We start from the raw sequence: 17,704 nt of genomic DNA, 5'->3' as shown, positions 1-17,704 counted from the left end.
CTCACTGCTGAGACAAGAATAAAAACAGAAAATAAGAGTAATTCTCTAAGAGAGAAGATCTGAATTTATCAAGTTAGAGTGTATCCAAAACTAAAATATTTGTGAAAGAGTTTAGAATTACTCTTGAAAGCCAATGAGGATGTTAGTACTTACCGAAATATGGTGTGCATACATGGGCCTAGACAGAAAAAACGCTGCATCGTGAGGTGTATGAAACTCATTACAGAGCACGTCAATTGAAGGCACTCGCTTTATGTAATCTTCTGTACTCAGATTAGATGCTAAAAACCCACCAAACTGTACTAGAGTATCATGACACTAAATTAAAATAAGACAAAAAAAACAGATGTTAACATTTTACAAAATCAACATAAACCCTTTTTCAAATGATTAAGGTATATTATTTTGACAAAATTTTGATTGGGAATTAAGTATCCAGATTTTTAACAGTACAGGCAGAGACAGAAATGAAGAGCACTGGGTTCAGTGAAATACATGAGGGCCAGAAAGGCAATTTTCACATATTCCCACTTGTACATAAAGCCTATAATAATGTTGACTTCCCAAAAGTAAAAGAGAAGAAGAGCAGATATTATAGGCTAAGAGTGCCACTGGAAAAGGGGTAGGGAGATGTGGGATCTTTAATATCAAAGCACATTTATTAACATAGGATAAATAAGTTCTAGTTATGTACATCCAGCATAGACTGGCTACAGCATATAGCAATTTGTGAAATATAAAGGTCTAGAAGAAAGGAGCTCAATATTTCTCAAGACAATGATAAAAGATAAAAATAGGAATTACCAATTTCATCATTTACACATCTAGATACCATAACTGAATTATGGCAATATACCTTATAAACATGCACAATTACTAGATATCAAATAAAATTTTGAACTAAAACAAAGCTTATATATTCATATACTTATATTAGTCAAATATATTTTTATATGGTCCTAAAAAGGGGGGGAGAGAGCATGCACTGTCTAGGCACAATGACACATATCTTAAATATAACCCAACACTCAGGAAGCAGGGGGCAATCATAAGCTTAAGGCCAGCCTGAGTTACATCTTTATTTTATTTATACAAATATTCAGTATAAAACCTGGAGTAACACAAATATTCAGTATAAAACCTGGAGTAACTGCAGAAATCAGGAAAGTAAAAAGGGACCACTATGGTGGGGGGAACAAGAGACTTGAAGGGGGAACTAGAAAGAACAAGTAGATCTTTAATTCAGGACGGGGAGGAAAGTAAATACAAAAGGACAGGGAATGAGGGCCAAATAAAGGAATGTCTTAAAAAGTCATAAGGAATCATGCTATTAATTATCTACATAAATATACCCATAATACATGCAAATCAATGTTTAATTATATCATTTTAATGAAAATTTATCATCTGAGCTGACAATACTGTCCTTAAAAGCTACAGACTATTAACAAAAACTCCAACACTGGGTATGAAAAGCCCCCTTTTAGTTGCTAACCAAGGATTGTCAAAGAGACTCTCAAATCACTTTTCTAAAAATCCTATAAAACAATATGCACAAATAATGAGAAGTTAACACCTTTGTCATTATTTATAGAATTATATTATACACAAAAATATTTTATTAGCCAACAAAATATGTTTAAGTATTAGCAATCTTATTACTAAGAAGTAAAAGATAATATCTACTTTCCCGCAACTGAAATTACAGATTTCCAGAGATCAAAAAAGAAGGCAAACAATCTGATACTGGTCTTTCATAAGACGGAATATCTAATTAACTGAAAACCTTACCTCTTCTACACCCATCTCTTAAATGTTATAATTTGCAGAAATAGAGGCCCTAGTTAGGGAAATCCTATTTGACATTACAGATGTTTCACATTCATATGGTATGTACAAATGATACGTTTCAAAGGACAATACAATCTCTATTTTATCAGGATTAAAGAAAATCTCTCTACACCAAAGCTTCGTTCGCTTACCTGGTCATAGAGCTTTCCAACAAGTTTCAAGTGTTTCTCTCCACCCTCCTGAAAAATTACTCCATTCCTCTGCTGAGCCATAAGTAAACAGAGTGGAAGAGCAAGATCATGGTCCAATAGTGCATCCTTTAATCTCTGAGAAGATTTTTTAGTGTTTCTGATCTGGCCAAAATAACCACCCTATACAAATAGAAGAAATAAATTTACTGCCTATATGCAATGTACTCCAAGTTGCCTCACTGGAAAAAGAAATAGAACAAAGTTGAAACACAATCTTTAAAACATTTCTGACCAGGGGCTGGAGTGACGGCTCAGCAGTTAAGAGCACAGGCTGTTCTTCCAGAAGACCTGGGTTCAATTCCCAGCACCCACATGACTCAGAACTGTCTGTAACTCCAGTTCCTGGGAAACTGACACTTTCACACCAATGCACATAAAGTTAACTAAACTATAAAAAAAATTTTAAAAAACATTTCTGACCTAGGAATTACAATCCCAGCACCTGGAATGCAGAGTTCAAGACCATCCTCAACTATACAAGTTGGACGTCAGCTACAAACTCTCAAATAACGGGCAGTGGTTGTGCATGCCTTTAAACAGAGCACTTGGGAGGCTGACACAAAAGAATCTCTGTTTGAGGCCAGCCTGGTCAACTAAGCAAGTTTCAGGACAGGTTCTAAAGTGACTATCTTTTATACTTTCAGTCTTTAAAGATCCCATTACTAGTATATAACAGCTCTTTTTTCTTTTTTTTTCTTTTTTGGTTTTCTGAGACAGGGTTTCTCTGTAGCTTTGGTGCCTGTCCCAGAACTAGCTCTTGTAGACCAGGCTGGCCTCAAGCTCTTAAAAAAGAAAAGTAGCAGTAGCCGAGTGGTGGCAGCACACACCTTTAATCCTAGCACTTAGGAGTCAGAGGCAGGTGGCTATCTGTGAGCTCAAGGCCAGCCAGGCCTAGAAGAGCTAGTTCCAGGACAAGCTCCAAAGCTACAGAGAAACCCTGTTTTGAAAAAAAACAAAACAAGAAAAAGAAGGTAGCAGTGGTTTTGAAAGAACACGTATGGCTTTGACATTAGGCTTTAGGGACTTACATACTATTTGAATTCTATACCATGACCACACATACAGAATTGTCTACTCATCTGTGTGAAACATGCTCTACAATCCACAGCGGATAAATAGATAGTACCAAATTCTACACAAATTATCTTTTATTTATACATATATACCTATGACAAAGCCTAATTAGGCACAGAAAGTAATTAGCAACAATTAGTAAAATAATCAGAATGATACAATAAAATTATGCAAACATAGTCACTCTCCAATATGTTATTGTACTGCATTCATTCTTATGAGATGAAATGCCACTTAGGCATAGTGATGAAGAATTAGGAAACTTAAGCAAAGGTTACTTGAATACAAGCATATTACAGTACTGCCAACTGATAACTAAGACTACTATTCACATAGCCAATATGAAAACCCAAGATGGCTTGTATAATATGGATATGCTGGCCAAAAGGATAATTTATGGGACAAAAGTAAGCAAGAAGAAAGGCTAAAGATTTACATCATTCTACACAGGATGGGCCTCAAACTAAAAAAATTATAATTTATTTTTTTATAATTCTTTTCTGTTTAATTTTGAATTGTGGTTAACCATGGGTAAATGAAACCTTGAAAAACAAATCCATAGATACAGTGGGACCATAGTACATTTTATTTTAACAAAGTTCAACAAACAGGAAAAATAATTCTTACCTCAGCCTTTAGTTGCTCTCCACCAGTCATGGCCTCTAATTGCTCTGTTGTCATTTCTTCTGTAATTTCGATTCCTGCCATTTTTTGTACCACTTCTTTCAATATTAGTAGGTCAAAACTAATACAAAAAAATTAAACCAGTTAAAATTTCAAATATAAAAAAATACAAAATAATAATATACTGAGAATCTTTATTTAAACATAAAGAACAAGAGGGAACACCAAGGCTTCCTTTTTTATTTTATTTTTAAATGAAATAGTTATATCACTTCTAGTACTACAATAGAAATATTTCATGTTTACCTTTGATTTTTTTTAACCTGGATTAATTTGAAGTTTGGGGCTAGGATACAAAAAATAAAAGTAATATGAAACATATTCAGATACTATTTACCCAAACTTCATGTTTTCACTCCTAGTTTTCATTTGCATCCTCCCTGTCCTTCCTCCCCACCCACTAAATTTCATGTGTTAAGGCCTTGATCCCAATGGTGGCAATATTTTCGGAAGATTCTTGAAACTTTAGGTGAGGCCTCGCTGGAGAAAACAGGTCCCTGGGAATATATTCTTAGGGGCAGTATCTTGTCCCTGACCCCTTGCCCTCCCATTCTCAAGCCTTTTGTCTGTCTGCCTTTATGTGTCTTTCTGTTGTATCTGTTTCCCTCCTTCTTCTCCTCACATCCTCCCTCTCCCCACACACACGTCTCTTCCCAGAGGTGATAGTTCTGCCCAACCACACCACCGTAAGTGGTGATATTCTGCCTCACATCATAATTGCTACCTCCAGACAGAACCCTCTGACAATGAGTAGAAAAGAATCAGTGTCATATGGCTGCTTTCAGGAATTTGTCAGAATGACAAGAAAGTAGAACAGAATACTTTACAGAATGAACAGGAGAGTAGATGATTTAAGCCATGCTCGTTTGCTCCTTCAAATGTTTAAGAATGCACATTAGCACAGAGCCATTACCAACTAGAGTAACTCTAATATTTAATCTATTGTTCATAGTTCATTTTCATCAGCTGTCCCAATAATATTTTCCTTCTCCAATTCATGATGCTCAGTAAGTTTCTTAGAGTAGGTAGCCATCTCGCTAAAACTCCAAATGAGAAAAATGAATACAGCCCTACAATACTGGTATATAATTAGAAAAGAGGGGGGTAAGGAAGGAAAGAAAAAAGTAAAGTGCCAAGTTGTGGTACTTGAACCTAAAGTAAAAGTTTTTGCAAAAACACTAAGCATGTTCTAGCTATGTGGTAACAGTTATCCATTTTTTGAGATATAGTCTCACTATATAACACTTAGCCTCAAATTCATGTTTCTCCCCTAGATGTTCTGGAATTATAGGCATCTCCCACAACACCTGGCTAGGTATGTACATTCAGAACTGTCAATGAAAATAACACTTTGTGACTTCAATAACTTTCTTTAATTACATAATTTTCCCAAATGTAAAAGCACACCTATGAGTATACAAATTATTGGACAAAGTATACTTTTCTAATATTCTTATCAGGGATTCCTTTCAATTTGTCATGCTTTCCCAAATCTGGCAGTTTCATGCAAACTAATACACAACTACCAATGTAGCATTGAGATGTATTAAAACAGTTTTAATTAAATGGTCACAAATACGTATTAACAATAAAGTAAACTAAATTATAGATTAAAACTAGTGTTCTCATGGCTTGTAGAAGTAAAGAAGTAAAATACAGAAGTGACAGAGATTACAAAGGTAGCAACAGTGTCCCAACAAAACCGAGATATTATATATTTTCCCAAAGCCAAAATAGCACTGTAGGAAATTAATTCACCACCTGTTTGAAACACCAAAGAGCTTTTTTTTGTTGACTTTATAGCAGAAAGTGTCTATAAACAATATAGTTATCTAATTATAATCAATCTAGTGGTGCTGTTTATTCAAAGCCTAAGCATTGCCACTGGCCCGACAGTATGTACAAAAAAGGAAAGTTAAAATCACGTAAGTCTTACATATCACTAAATTCACATTCAAAAAGTAATTTTTTTTACTATATACTCCCTTAAAGAAACATTCTATCAAATGTGTAATGTAGTAAAGAAATCAACAATGTAATGTTTTGTCATAAAAGAACATTTAATATTCCTTATTAAACATGTTCTCAAAAATCTTAACGGTAAAAATAAGTTAACTGTCCTTTTAATGTGTTTTATCTGTAGCCAAATATTATATTGCTAGAGAAACAATCTCTCTGTAATAATTTCTAATTTATATTCAAGATTCAATATATAGACAGGCATAGTAGCACATGACTCTTTGGTGTAGCAGTTCCTTCTGTTTATGTGTTGCTTTCAATGGTTAATGAATAAAGAAACTGCCTTGGCCTAGTGGATAGGGTGGAACTTATCAACTAGTTGATAGGACAGAGAAGATAGAACTGAATTCTGGGAGGAAGAAAGCAGAGAGAGAGAAGCCATGGATCCTCAGCCTAAGACGAACACTGGTTAGAATCTCTGGTAAACCACTGCTACGTGGCCATACACAGATTAATAGGGTTAAACTAGTATGTAAGTGTTAGCCAATAAGAAGTTAGAGCTAATGGCCAAGCCAATGTTTTAATTAATACAGTTTCTGTGTGGTTATTTTTGGTGTAAACTAGGCAGGCGGCCGGGACAAACAAGCGGCCCCCATCTCTCCTTGCAACAACTCTTTAATCCCAGTATTCAGGAGGCAAAGGCAGTCCTCTGTGAGTTTAAGGCCAGTCTAGACTTCGTAGTGAGCTCTAAGAAGGAATTCAAGGCCAGTCTGGACTTCATAAGTGAATTCTAGGATGACCTGGGCTATATGGTGAGATCCCATGTCAAAAAAAGCTAATTCTATATACACCCAAGCCTAATACTAAAAAGGTTGAGAAAACAAAAGTATGAATTTTGAGGCCAATCAGAACTGCAAATGAGACTCTCTCTTAAAAAAAATGTATTATACAAATAGTCATTCCAGTTAAAATCTATGAGTCTGACAAAGTAACAATAATGCCAACATTCCAAATCCACCAGAAGTGCTTGAATTATTAAATTTCATATCCATATAACTTACCTTTTGCCTGCCTTTAATTGATTGGCTACATACTGAAGAAGACCAGCAAGATCAATGGGGTATTTACGGAACACGGCACCACAGAAACTAGCCAGACCTACATGAAATAAAAAGTAAATAAAATGTATTACTATAATTTATTAGTATTAATGTATTAGTATAATTTCAACAAATTCAATTTCTAAAATAAAATGAGGCATGAAAAAATTTTTAAAGATTTATTTATTTCATGTGTGCTTTCGTTTTCTAGCATGTTTGTATGTGGCCATGTTCATACCAGCTGCCTAAGGAAGCTAGAAGAGTGTATTAGATCCCTGGAACAGATGCTGTGGGTAACTGTGACTGCCGTGTGGGTGCTCGGAACTCTTGTACTCTTGAAGAGTAGCCAGCGCTCATAACCACTGAGCAATCTCTCCAGTCCCATATGAATTAAGCTTTGACTGATGAAACTAAATGGAGTTTTACAATACCAATACCTAATGTTTATTAAGTATACATATGTAAACATATTATCTTAATTCTTACAATACCTTAGGTTAGTATAAACCTACTGATGAGGCAAATTGAAGAGATGGATCACATATAACTTAATGGTGGTGGTTAACTAGGCAACAATGCAACCTATGTACCCTGATCAGTTAGGACTCAGTCATGTAAAATACCAATCAAACTCAAAACAACCAAATTCCCACCCATAGAACAGAGTCAAAACACACTGTTTATATCTAAGAACATGCTACAGTTATAGAACAAACAACTTTCCTAGAATCAGACATAAACTTTTTTATTTTTACTTTATACATATCAAGGTCTTGCCTACATGTATGTTTGTGTACCATGTGTGTGCCTAGTACCCATAAAGGTCAGAAATTTGTGTCAGACTCCCTAGAACAGGAGTCACAGAAGGTTGTGAGCCACTACATCAATTCTGAGATTAGAACCCAGGTCCTCTGGAAGAGCAGTCAATGCTCTTAAATGCTGAACCATCTCCACAGCCTAGAAAGATCAATTTGAACCAATAATTCCTTTCACTTATAGAAGAGAGAGGAAACCCCCAGGAAAGACTAAGAGGATGAGTGTTTGGAACTTACCTAACAGTTATTTGCTAAGCACCTATATAATAAACCAACATAGTCCTGCCCTTGGAGCTTAGAGTTCAATAAGAAATTCAGAAAACGGAATGAATATGTTGAATAAAAGGTTCTATGATAGTACTAGGAGCAAAAAATTAGACTTCTGGATGGTTTGCACTAATAATGAGTTTTTAAAAAAATGACTTCTTGCTTGAAATCTAATGATGATGAAATCAAAAGATGAACTGAATGAAAGGAATGACCATGAAAGTGTATCTAAGTAGAGGAAAGAAGGTACAAAAGGTCTATGAATGGCACAAAACTTCAGCATTAATGGAATTAAAGACTGACAAGTGGAGGGGGAGCTAGACTAGTAAGGGCCTGATTGTAAAAGACTTGAAGCACTTACTTGTAGCACTTACTAAGTATTTCATGGGCTAAGTAAATGTAGAATGCTTGCTTAGTATGTGTGAGGGACTAAATTCAGTCCCCAATATCGTAAGAGGAAAAAAAACAAGCTTTACAGGACAATAGGAGTCACTAAAGATTCAGATTCACATACATTACAAGAGGAAAGAGTGTATCCTCTCATAACACCAAGTTAGAAAGAAAGGGAATGTCGGCTCCCAAATGCCTCCCCTAAATTTTCCCATCTACATACTAACCCAGCCCAAACCTGCTTAGCTTCCCTGATCAGATGGCACTTAATACATTCAAGCTGGTATGGCCAGAGATTGCTTCCTCAAATTCTATCATAGTAAAAAGTAGTTTCTTGAGTAAAGAAAGTTAATAAGTACTTAATAAATCTCCATACAGACCCAAGGTCTCAGACAGTTTACAAAACAAGCCGAGTGGCCAATTATCCTCAAGAGTACTTGAGAAATAAGCCCCTAAACGGAAAACACTGGGTAACCAAATAAAAGATGGCGGTTACCACTTCCTTAGGATCACCAATAACACTATGAGCCTTAGAAAAAGAAGAGCACTTACTCTGAAGCCAGTTTGAGATGGTTGTGTCATCATGCTTCATCTTCTCCTTTTCTGGATTAGCTAAAGCTTCAATAATACAATCTTTCACACATTAAGAAAAAAATATCACATCAGTAACAAAGACCCTTAAAACCCCCACATCTTGAGGGAGAAATAGAAATAACTATACTCATTGTATATCGATTCTCCGTTGCCCTCTTTCTCATCCTCTAACAAGCGACATTCCACCTGATTCAACATGTTTGGTAAAACAAGGTCTCTGCTCTCACACGTGTGCATGCATACACATACACATAAAATTTCTCTTCCAATACTTTGATCAGTCAAATGGAGCAAACTTAGATCATTACCTAAGGAAATCAGAAAGAATAAAACATTCGGCATTTAAATACAGGGACACATGATGTCTATATATGGCTTCACATGAAAGGATACAGGCCAAAACATCATAATTCAATGAAGTGAGGTATTTCAATGAATCTACTACAGGTGTTATCAAGTTATCATATTTCTGTATTTGTGACAAGATCTGGAAGAACAAGAAAGAGTAAGTTGCATTAAGTAAATAAAAACTTATATGCTAATTAATATTCATACTTATCCAAAATTAGAAATAATACAATTAAAGTGGTTTTTCTATTTTGCATATACTTGTAAATATAAATAAAGCATATTGTATATTACATATTACAATTAATGCTCTGTACAGTATTTTTCTAAGGCTACATTTTCCATTTAGAAAACAATTCCAAGAGGTCTAAATTTGGATTTTGGAATGGTAGAGGTTATTCCTGTTTTAAATGTTATTTAGTCTTTCTAAAATGGATGCTTTGCTCTTTGTTTCAGGTACACATTTTTAGTCTTGTTGGTTTTTCTTTGTGTTTTGTTTTACCAAGTGAGAGAGAAAACATGATGTTGGGTGGCTAGGAAGGTAGCAAGGATCTGAGAGGACTTGTGAGAGGCGAAAGAATATGATCCAAATATACTGTATGAAAATTTCAATAATGATAATTTCCAAAAAATAGGTAATTCCGGGCGGTGGTGGCATATGCCTTTAATCCCAGCACTTGCGGGGCAGAGAAGCAGGGAGATTTCTGTGAGTTTGAGGACAGTCTGGCCTACAAAAGCTAGTTCCAGGACAGCCAGGGCTATACAAAGATATCCTGTATTGAAAAAACATTAAAAAAAAAGAATGCAACACTTAAAACTGAAATCAGAGCGAAACACTATTCAGATGTTTCTAAAACATATAGTAGTTCTGTTGTACATTACTAGAAAATTGATCAATATTATGTGAAGTTTTGTTTTAAGCATAAATTGGCATTTCATCAGCTTTTTCCCAAAACATCTTAAAATTTACATCATTTCATTTCCACTTGTACTGATTTAAAGAAAACCAAAAGGAAAACCCCTTAAAATAATATTAACTTCAAAACGTACATAATCAAACAAAATGGTTGGATTGCTGTGGCTCAACTTGCCAATTTGTCTTCCTGAAGGCTTCACATTTTCCTTGGTTAGACGCCTATAAGGGAGAGAAATGTCAAGGTTCATACTAAGTACCATTACTCAGCTGCTGATAAGCTCTGCTATATCATGAGAAGAAAACCAAAACACACAAAATGGATCCATACAAACTACTACATTTTCATATACTCTGCAGCAAAAGTTGAACTTTCAGAGGGAATTTCAAAGTTTAAGAGTTAGTTATCTATTAAGAATAAAACTTACTTTACTATACAAATACATAAAATACCTTTTTAAAAGAATCATAATTATTTTAGATTTACCAGGTTTTGTTTATCAGTTCAGGAATTAGTGGGGCTTCGGACCCTGACAGTTCTCAATTTCTTATTCAAGGTACATAATTTTTACAATTAACAAATTACATTCCTTTCATACTTCTTTATTTCTTTTGTATTCAGTATACTTTTTCCAAGATTCTAAAAACCTGTATCAATGAAACCTATAGCTCAACACAATTATTACACAAAATTGGAAGCTTTTCTGAGATGATTACGTAATAAAAGCAGAAACTCTATAAACAGCTATAGGTGTGATTAATTAAAACAATGTTAGTTTAACGGGGTGCTTCCTCTTCTTGTTTCCTACATTCCCATTCCCTGCCAGTGGAGAAGAGAGCCCACTGGTTTAAACTTGACTCCATATTCTCTGCCTTCACACAGCACACCTTTTTGGGTAGTTCTACTTGCCAGGGTTTACACTCTCCCTTCTCACATACACTATATACTTTATTCTATTCCCTCTGTCTTCACTACCCTGAAGGGAAAAATAAGCAAAACTAAAGAAATACTTTCTTGATGGCATTCAACCTTCAAGCTCCCAGAGTTTCATGCATAGAAAACACAACCAATGAGCATTCAAAGAATGAATGATTTGAAAACATAAAATTACCCAAACAACACATTAATATACTCCATTCTCAGTGTAAAAAGTTTAAGCAGCAAACTCATAGTTTGGTGAGACAGTTACAGCTAAAATATAACAAAAATCCAAGGATATTAAAAATTCTACACACAGTGTTCTACACTAAATAATTGTACTCATATATGTATTTATATTAATGCTTTCTATAACACAGGAATACAAAAATGAGAGCAGGGGGCTGGAGAGATGGCTCAGTGGTTAAGAGCATTGCCTGCTCTTCCAAAGGTCCTGAGTTCAATTCCCGGCAACCACATGGTGGCTCACAACCATCTGTAAAGAGGTCTGGTGCCCTCTTCCGGCCTGCAGGCATACACACAGACAGAATATTGTATATAATAAATAAATATTTAAAAAAAAAAAACAAAAAAAAAACAAAAATGAGAGCAGTTCTTGCTCTCAAATTTGGCCTAACTAAAGACTCATATTTCGAATCCTTTTTTTGAAATTTTCCCGTTATTTTTTGTTTGTTGGTTTTTCTGCCAGTCTCACCTCAGTAGGAAATAAAGGCAGGCTCAAATTCATTGTCCTCCTGCCTCAGAGTGCCAAATACCGGGAATACAGGAGTATGCCAGTATTCCCGAGAACTTTCTTTTTAAAAAGCTAAGAAATCTGAAAGCAGTACTTATATCCTATCAATAATATGAAATGTGAAGATAGTATGATCATATTGTCTTGAATATACATAAAAATGCCCGAAAGGATAAATAAGAATCTAAATACTGGTTACTTCACATTTCTCTTTCTGAAGAGAATTGAGAAACGGATGAGAGACATTTTACTGAATACCTTTTAAAAATGTATATATTTTATAAGGGCAAAATGTGATGTTCATTATCTATATAGGCATTGCAGAAGGAATCTGTCAAACTGTCATTTTATTGCCTCAAAAACTTACTTTTATATACATTATTATTATTAACTGATCACCACACAGTAGAAAATATAACTAAAATTTCTTACATCTAAGTGAAATATTGATTCCTTTGATCAACATTTCTCCTTTCCTTCATATCTCTTTTCTCCCCATATTTCTCCTGCTGCTACTGCCCGAGAACCACTTTTCTCCCTTTAAAAAGGGAGGAAATTCTGTCAATCACTACACTGACAAAATGGGAGAACACTGTGGTACCTGAAATAGGCATAGAAAGATAAAGCTGTATATAATACTTGCATATAAAATCTGTATACTCATTTACCGAAATTGAAATCATTTGGCCATATAATTTTCAAGAACTTTATAAAAATACAAAAATGAAAAAAACTCTCATTGCAATGTGCCTAAGTAGAATGCTAGTATAATTTTTCCTAATGTATACTAGATCTACAAATCAATTTTGTTTGGCAGTATGTTCTGGGGAAGGCTTCAGAGAACTGACACTTGAGCTTACTTTCTAAGAATGAAACACGGATGCAGAGGCAAAGGCAAGCTAAGGGAAAACTTGTACAAATGAAGGAAACAAAAAAGACATACAATGGAAGTAAGGCTACAGAGAGTGTGCTACATTCATACATTCAGGTAAACAAGTAAGCTCAGTACAGCTGGTTAAGTATAACCATTAGGAAATGAGGTAGGATATACGGTAGGAAAGATCAAGGAGTATCTCTCGCATCACCATGCCATAAAGTTTGCCATACAGCCTGCCAAGTACTGTCAAGTCACCCAAGGATTTTGAAGTGAGGAATAATATGAGCTACTATGCTGTTCCAGATAAAAAAAAAAATTAAGGCTGTTGTTAGAGTACAGAGAATCAAGGAAATGATAAAGCACTCACTCGGTACCTAGCACAAACAATAATAACACACACACACACACACAGCCTGATCATTCTCATATATATGTGTATATAAATGTGTTTATGTACTATGTTATGATATATTCAACCTGACCAGATTTTGATAACCTAGAAACTGTATCTGTAGGTTTAAGCCAATTTTCTTTTACGCACCAAGCCTACAGTCTCCCCAACAATTACTTCCTAAAATAACTTCTTCTCCCATTAAATAATTAGATATTTTCTTCTATTTTCCCACCCCATTATATATAGTCTATGCAACAACTGTGACCATGCACATGGCTATTTTTCTAGTAGACAGTGTTCATAGACACAGACCCATACTAGCATAAAGTACACAATTTTCGTAAGCTTCAAATAATTTACGAGAAAGTATAATTAATATCACTCTTACAAACACAGTTTGATTCCCAGGGCACACATGGAGTAAAGAGAAAACCCATCTCCAGTAGTTATTCCCCAACCTCCACATGCATACCATGGCATATATATGCCCAATTACATAGACATATAAATCTTAAAAAATAAAAATAAAATATTAACTTGTAATTAAAAGATTACATAAAACTTAAGTCATTCTAGCTATGATATATAATCAGCTATACCTTTAACAAATATTTATGAGCTTTCTCTAAATTAAGACTCTCAACAAAATAGCTGAAACAAAGTAAATTATATCCAGACATAAATAGGATTAATATAAAAAACAATAAAACTTACTTCATGATATACTTGGCTCTGTCTATTGTTTGAGCTTTAACTTTTACTAAAAGTGGGTGACCATTATAAGTTTCATTCTTCCACTGGCCATATAGACGGTATCTTTAAAAAATTAAATGAAAAATTAGAAAACATTAGGTGCTTAAAAGTTAGTGCACTAGAATTAATTAACAGGAATCAACAATCTGAGTATTTACCTATGCTGATAGGGAAATGTTTTAAACATCCCCCATAGTTCCTCAGACATGCAAGCGTTGCAGTCCATCAAAGAAAGAGATGGAAGTAATACCTGGTCAGTAATGCTAAGCAAACAGCTAAGGATAACTTCCTAAGAAGAAAGCAAGAAGAAATATGTCAATAAGGGTCTTATTTCAATATATCATCAAAATAGGAGTACCAGTCTTAAAAGAATTGCCATTTTTAAATCTCATAACACATATATATAATTCCCCACCCTATCATTGTCTTTTCTCCAACCGAGATAGCAAATGTGGTGAGATGCAAAGGAAGTAGCAAAACAATGAGGGGCTTAACCTTTTTCCTTATATAATATGGTAATCTTCAAAAAGAGGATGTTGGCTTTAGAAGAAAAATATAACTGAGCTGCCAGATGCTGTACTGAGCACATAAATTATAAAATAATTATTTCTGATGATAGTTAAATCTTGTTCATTGTAAAATATTCAGCATGCTACATTTGACAAACACACCCATTATTTAATATTTTCAGTCTCTTACCGTTTTTTCTTTATCTTCTTGTTTGCTTCCATCTGACTGAAACTAAAATTTAAAACAATAATATATTTAAAAGTTGTTTAACTACTTTATAATTTTAAAAATTAAATATTTCTTAGATGTTTGCCTTTTTACATACATGGTTATTTGAAATACAACATATTACTAAGAAACATTTTAGATTTTTATGTATACTTTTAACCTCTAAATAATTTTAAAATCCATGAATTTTAAGTATAAATATGGGTACAGTTTGTTTCTTTATTTTTACATGTGTGTCTATGAAACACGGTCTCATGTAGTAGTCCTGGCTGGTTCCCAATTCTCTTTGTAGTCCAGGCTGACCTTGAACTTCTGATTCTCCTGCCTCCACCTCCCAAGTGCTTGGATTAGAAGTGTGTGTCACCACATCCAGTTTATGAAGTACTAGAATTCAAGCCCAGGGCTTTTAGGCCCACTAGATAAGCACTCTGCTAGCTGGGCTATTATCCCCAACCCTAAGTATCCGTTTTACGTGTCTTAATATCATTATAAACCAAAGCTTCTAAAACTCATATTAAGCATTAGTTACTAAACTTAGGAAAACTGTAATCATCAAAACCATTTATTTCAAATGCATTTATATTTTCTATCCACATTCCCTTACAGTAGCAGTTTTCAACCTTCCCAATGCTGTGACCCTCTAATACAGTTCCTCATGTTGTGGTGACCCCCAACCATAAAATTATTTGTTGCTACTTCATAACTGCAATTTTGTTACTGAGCGGTGTCTCAGGTCCTAAGACCATCAGAAATATGTTTCCTGATTTAAGACCCACAGATTGAGAGCCGCTACTTTACAAAATCAATATAATCAAATACTAATATAACCAAAACTCAGAACAAAGGAAATGAATCTAAATTACATCATAATTCACCACTATCAAAATGCTCAACAAAAAGTAAGTCCAAATTATTTGTGAAACTGCTGACATAAAAAAAAAAATCACATTTTGGGTCTTTAGTATCCCAATACAGACTGAACCTTGAAGTGACTTGTTTGACAATGCTATCTAGTCACTTAAAATGATACTATGAAAACCGAGCATAGTTGTGCATGCCTTTAATTCCAGCACTTGGCAAGCAGATCTCTGAAGAGTCCAAAGTGAGCCTGGTCTCACATAGTGAGTTCCAAGACAGCCAGAGCTAATTAAGGGACCTTATCTTAAAGGCAACAAAAACATTAGTGATGCCTATAGGTGTATATGTTTATAAAGGCAGAAAACCCAAAAATACAAATGAAGAACTGACACATAAGAACAGTCTAGACATCAGGAAAAAGCAAAGGTCAAAACTGAAACAAGCGAAGGAGAAAGCTATGATGCAACACCACCTATTTGATTTTCATGTTAAAGAAGGGATTCTTTTGCATGCGTTTGAGCAAGTTATCAGATATTCCCAAAGAAAAGTCTTACGTGCTTTAGTTTTAATCTATCAGTGATTTAGGGTGCATACCAACATATCTTCTTCTTCAAATTGGCAGATTCAAGAAAATAGGGTTCTCTTTCACAGATAAAACTGAGTCAACTGATAGTTTGTCAGCAAATAAGGAATTCCCTGTTATGAAGTAGTCTTTTTGTACGCTGTGAAGAAATGTCACTCTGAATGGTTTAATAAAAAGCTAGATAGTCAATAGCTAGGGGAGCAGAGAGTGCTGGGAAGAAGGGCAGAGTCTCAAGAAGCCAAATGATCGCAGAACAAGTCAGACACACAAAATGGGAGAGAGATAAAAGACACATGGGAGAACGTAAATTAATAAAAACGGGTTAAGTTATAAGAGCTACTTAGGAACAAACCTAACTTGTGGCCAAGGTTTTATAACTAATAAGTCTCTGTATTGTTTATTTAGGACTTGGCAGGCAGGACAGAAAAATCCATCTACATTTCAATCATAGAGGAGTGTCCTGTCAGAAACAACTATATAGCTATTGTTGTTTTCTTTGAGGTAGAGGACTGATAATTCAGATAACATACTATGCATCTAGTAGGAGGCAGAAATAAGGATAGGCCATAACTGGAAAAACTAGGCTTACAGTTTATTATAGTTTAAGGATGTGAGACTACCCATTTTTCCTGCCATGCTGTGAACCAAACTTAGTAAAACTACATAGTTTTATTCCATAGAAATAAAGTATTTTTACCGTAACTGAGCTGGTTTACTTCCCTGAGTAACTCTAGTCAGTTTCTAATGTCCACATGTCAATTCTTAATATTTCATAAGCAGGAAAAATTTAAAAATATAAGACATAAAGCAAAGCTACCTAGAAGAGCAGTAAACCTTCCTATCAAAAGCTCATTGCAACAAGGAGTAATAAAAATAAATCAGGAGGTACACACAAATTAAAGCAATTTTTAAAGAAGATAAACATATTTATGATGGTGTGAAAGAAAATGGCCCTCAAAGGGAGTGACACTATTAGGAAGTGTGGCCTTGTTGGAGGAAGTGTGTCACTGTGGGGACAGACTTTGAGGGCTCTTTTTCTCAAGCTTCCCTCAATATGACAGTCAATCAACTTCCTGTTCCCTGCCTATCAAGATGTAAGGACTCTCAGCTCCACCACCACATATGCCTGCTCCCCACCTGATGATGATAACAGATTGAACCTCTGAAACCATAAGCAAGCCACCTCAATTAAATATTTATTTATGAGTTACCATGGCCATTGTGTCTCTTCACAGCAATAAAAAAACCCTAACTAAAACAACATCCTACTCCATTTATCTCTTCCTTTTCTTTTAGTTTACTTCACTTTCAGATTGGGAATAGCATTAAACAACACCCACACAATACTCTATGCTGCAGTCAGCACTAGGCTGAAGCAGGAGGCACCAGGAAGTGGGTGCAAGCTGCAGTTATTTACTAAGTATCACACATTTTAATTTTGAAAAGAGGACACAGTTCCTATCTTTGAAGTCACAACTCTTAAGCTACAAGACACCTGAAGTGCTTTCAACATTTGAATTTTAAATGAGTAAAAGAGAGCACTCAACTAGGGTTAGAAAGGCCATCATCAAAATCAACTGAGGTTCCAACATGACTCTATAAAGGCATAAAAGACAATACCATTATACAACAATACTCAGCA

General features: G+C 34.8%; 1 protein-coding gene across 7 annotated transcripts in view; it reads right to left on the bottom strand.

The window, feature by feature from the left end:
* Thoc2 (THO complex subunit 2) overlaps positions 1-17,704 on the bottom strand; it is a 107,245-nt gene that overhangs the window by 38,344 nt on the left and 51,197 nt on the right. For all 7 annotated transcript variants that reach the window (XM_075958439.1, XM_075958444.1, XM_075958443.1 and 4 more), the window contains exons 13-22: positions 14,583-14,624; positions 14,042-14,172; positions 13,845-13,946; positions 10,324-10,408; positions 9,319-9,412; positions 8,884-8,964; positions 6,821-6,917; positions 3,744-3,861; positions 1,983-2,162; positions 154-318 (exon numbers count right to left, since the gene is read on the bottom strand). In XM_075958439.1, the coding sequence (XP_075814554.1) occupies positions 154-318; positions 1,983-2,162; positions 3,744-3,861; positions 6,821-6,917; positions 8,884-8,964; positions 9,319-9,412; positions 10,324-10,408; positions 13,845-13,946; positions 14,042-14,172; positions 14,583-14,624 (1,095 nt within the window). The remainder of the gene's footprint in view (positions 1-153; positions 319-1,982; positions 2,163-3,743; positions 3,862-6,820; positions 6,918-8,883; positions 8,965-9,318; positions 9,413-10,323; positions 10,409-13,844; positions 13,947-14,041; positions 14,173-14,582; positions 14,625-17,704) is intronic.

This window comes from Microtus pennsylvanicus, chromosome X, assembly GCF_037038515.1.
Source record: "Microtus pennsylvanicus isolate mMicPen1 chromosome X, mMicPen1.hap1, whole genome shotgun sequence".
Taxonomy (NCBI): Eukaryota; Metazoa; Chordata; class Mammalia; order Rodentia; family Cricetidae; genus Microtus; species Microtus pennsylvanicus.
Note: the sequence above shows the minus strand (reverse complement) of the source record. Positions and strands in the feature narration are given on the sequence as shown.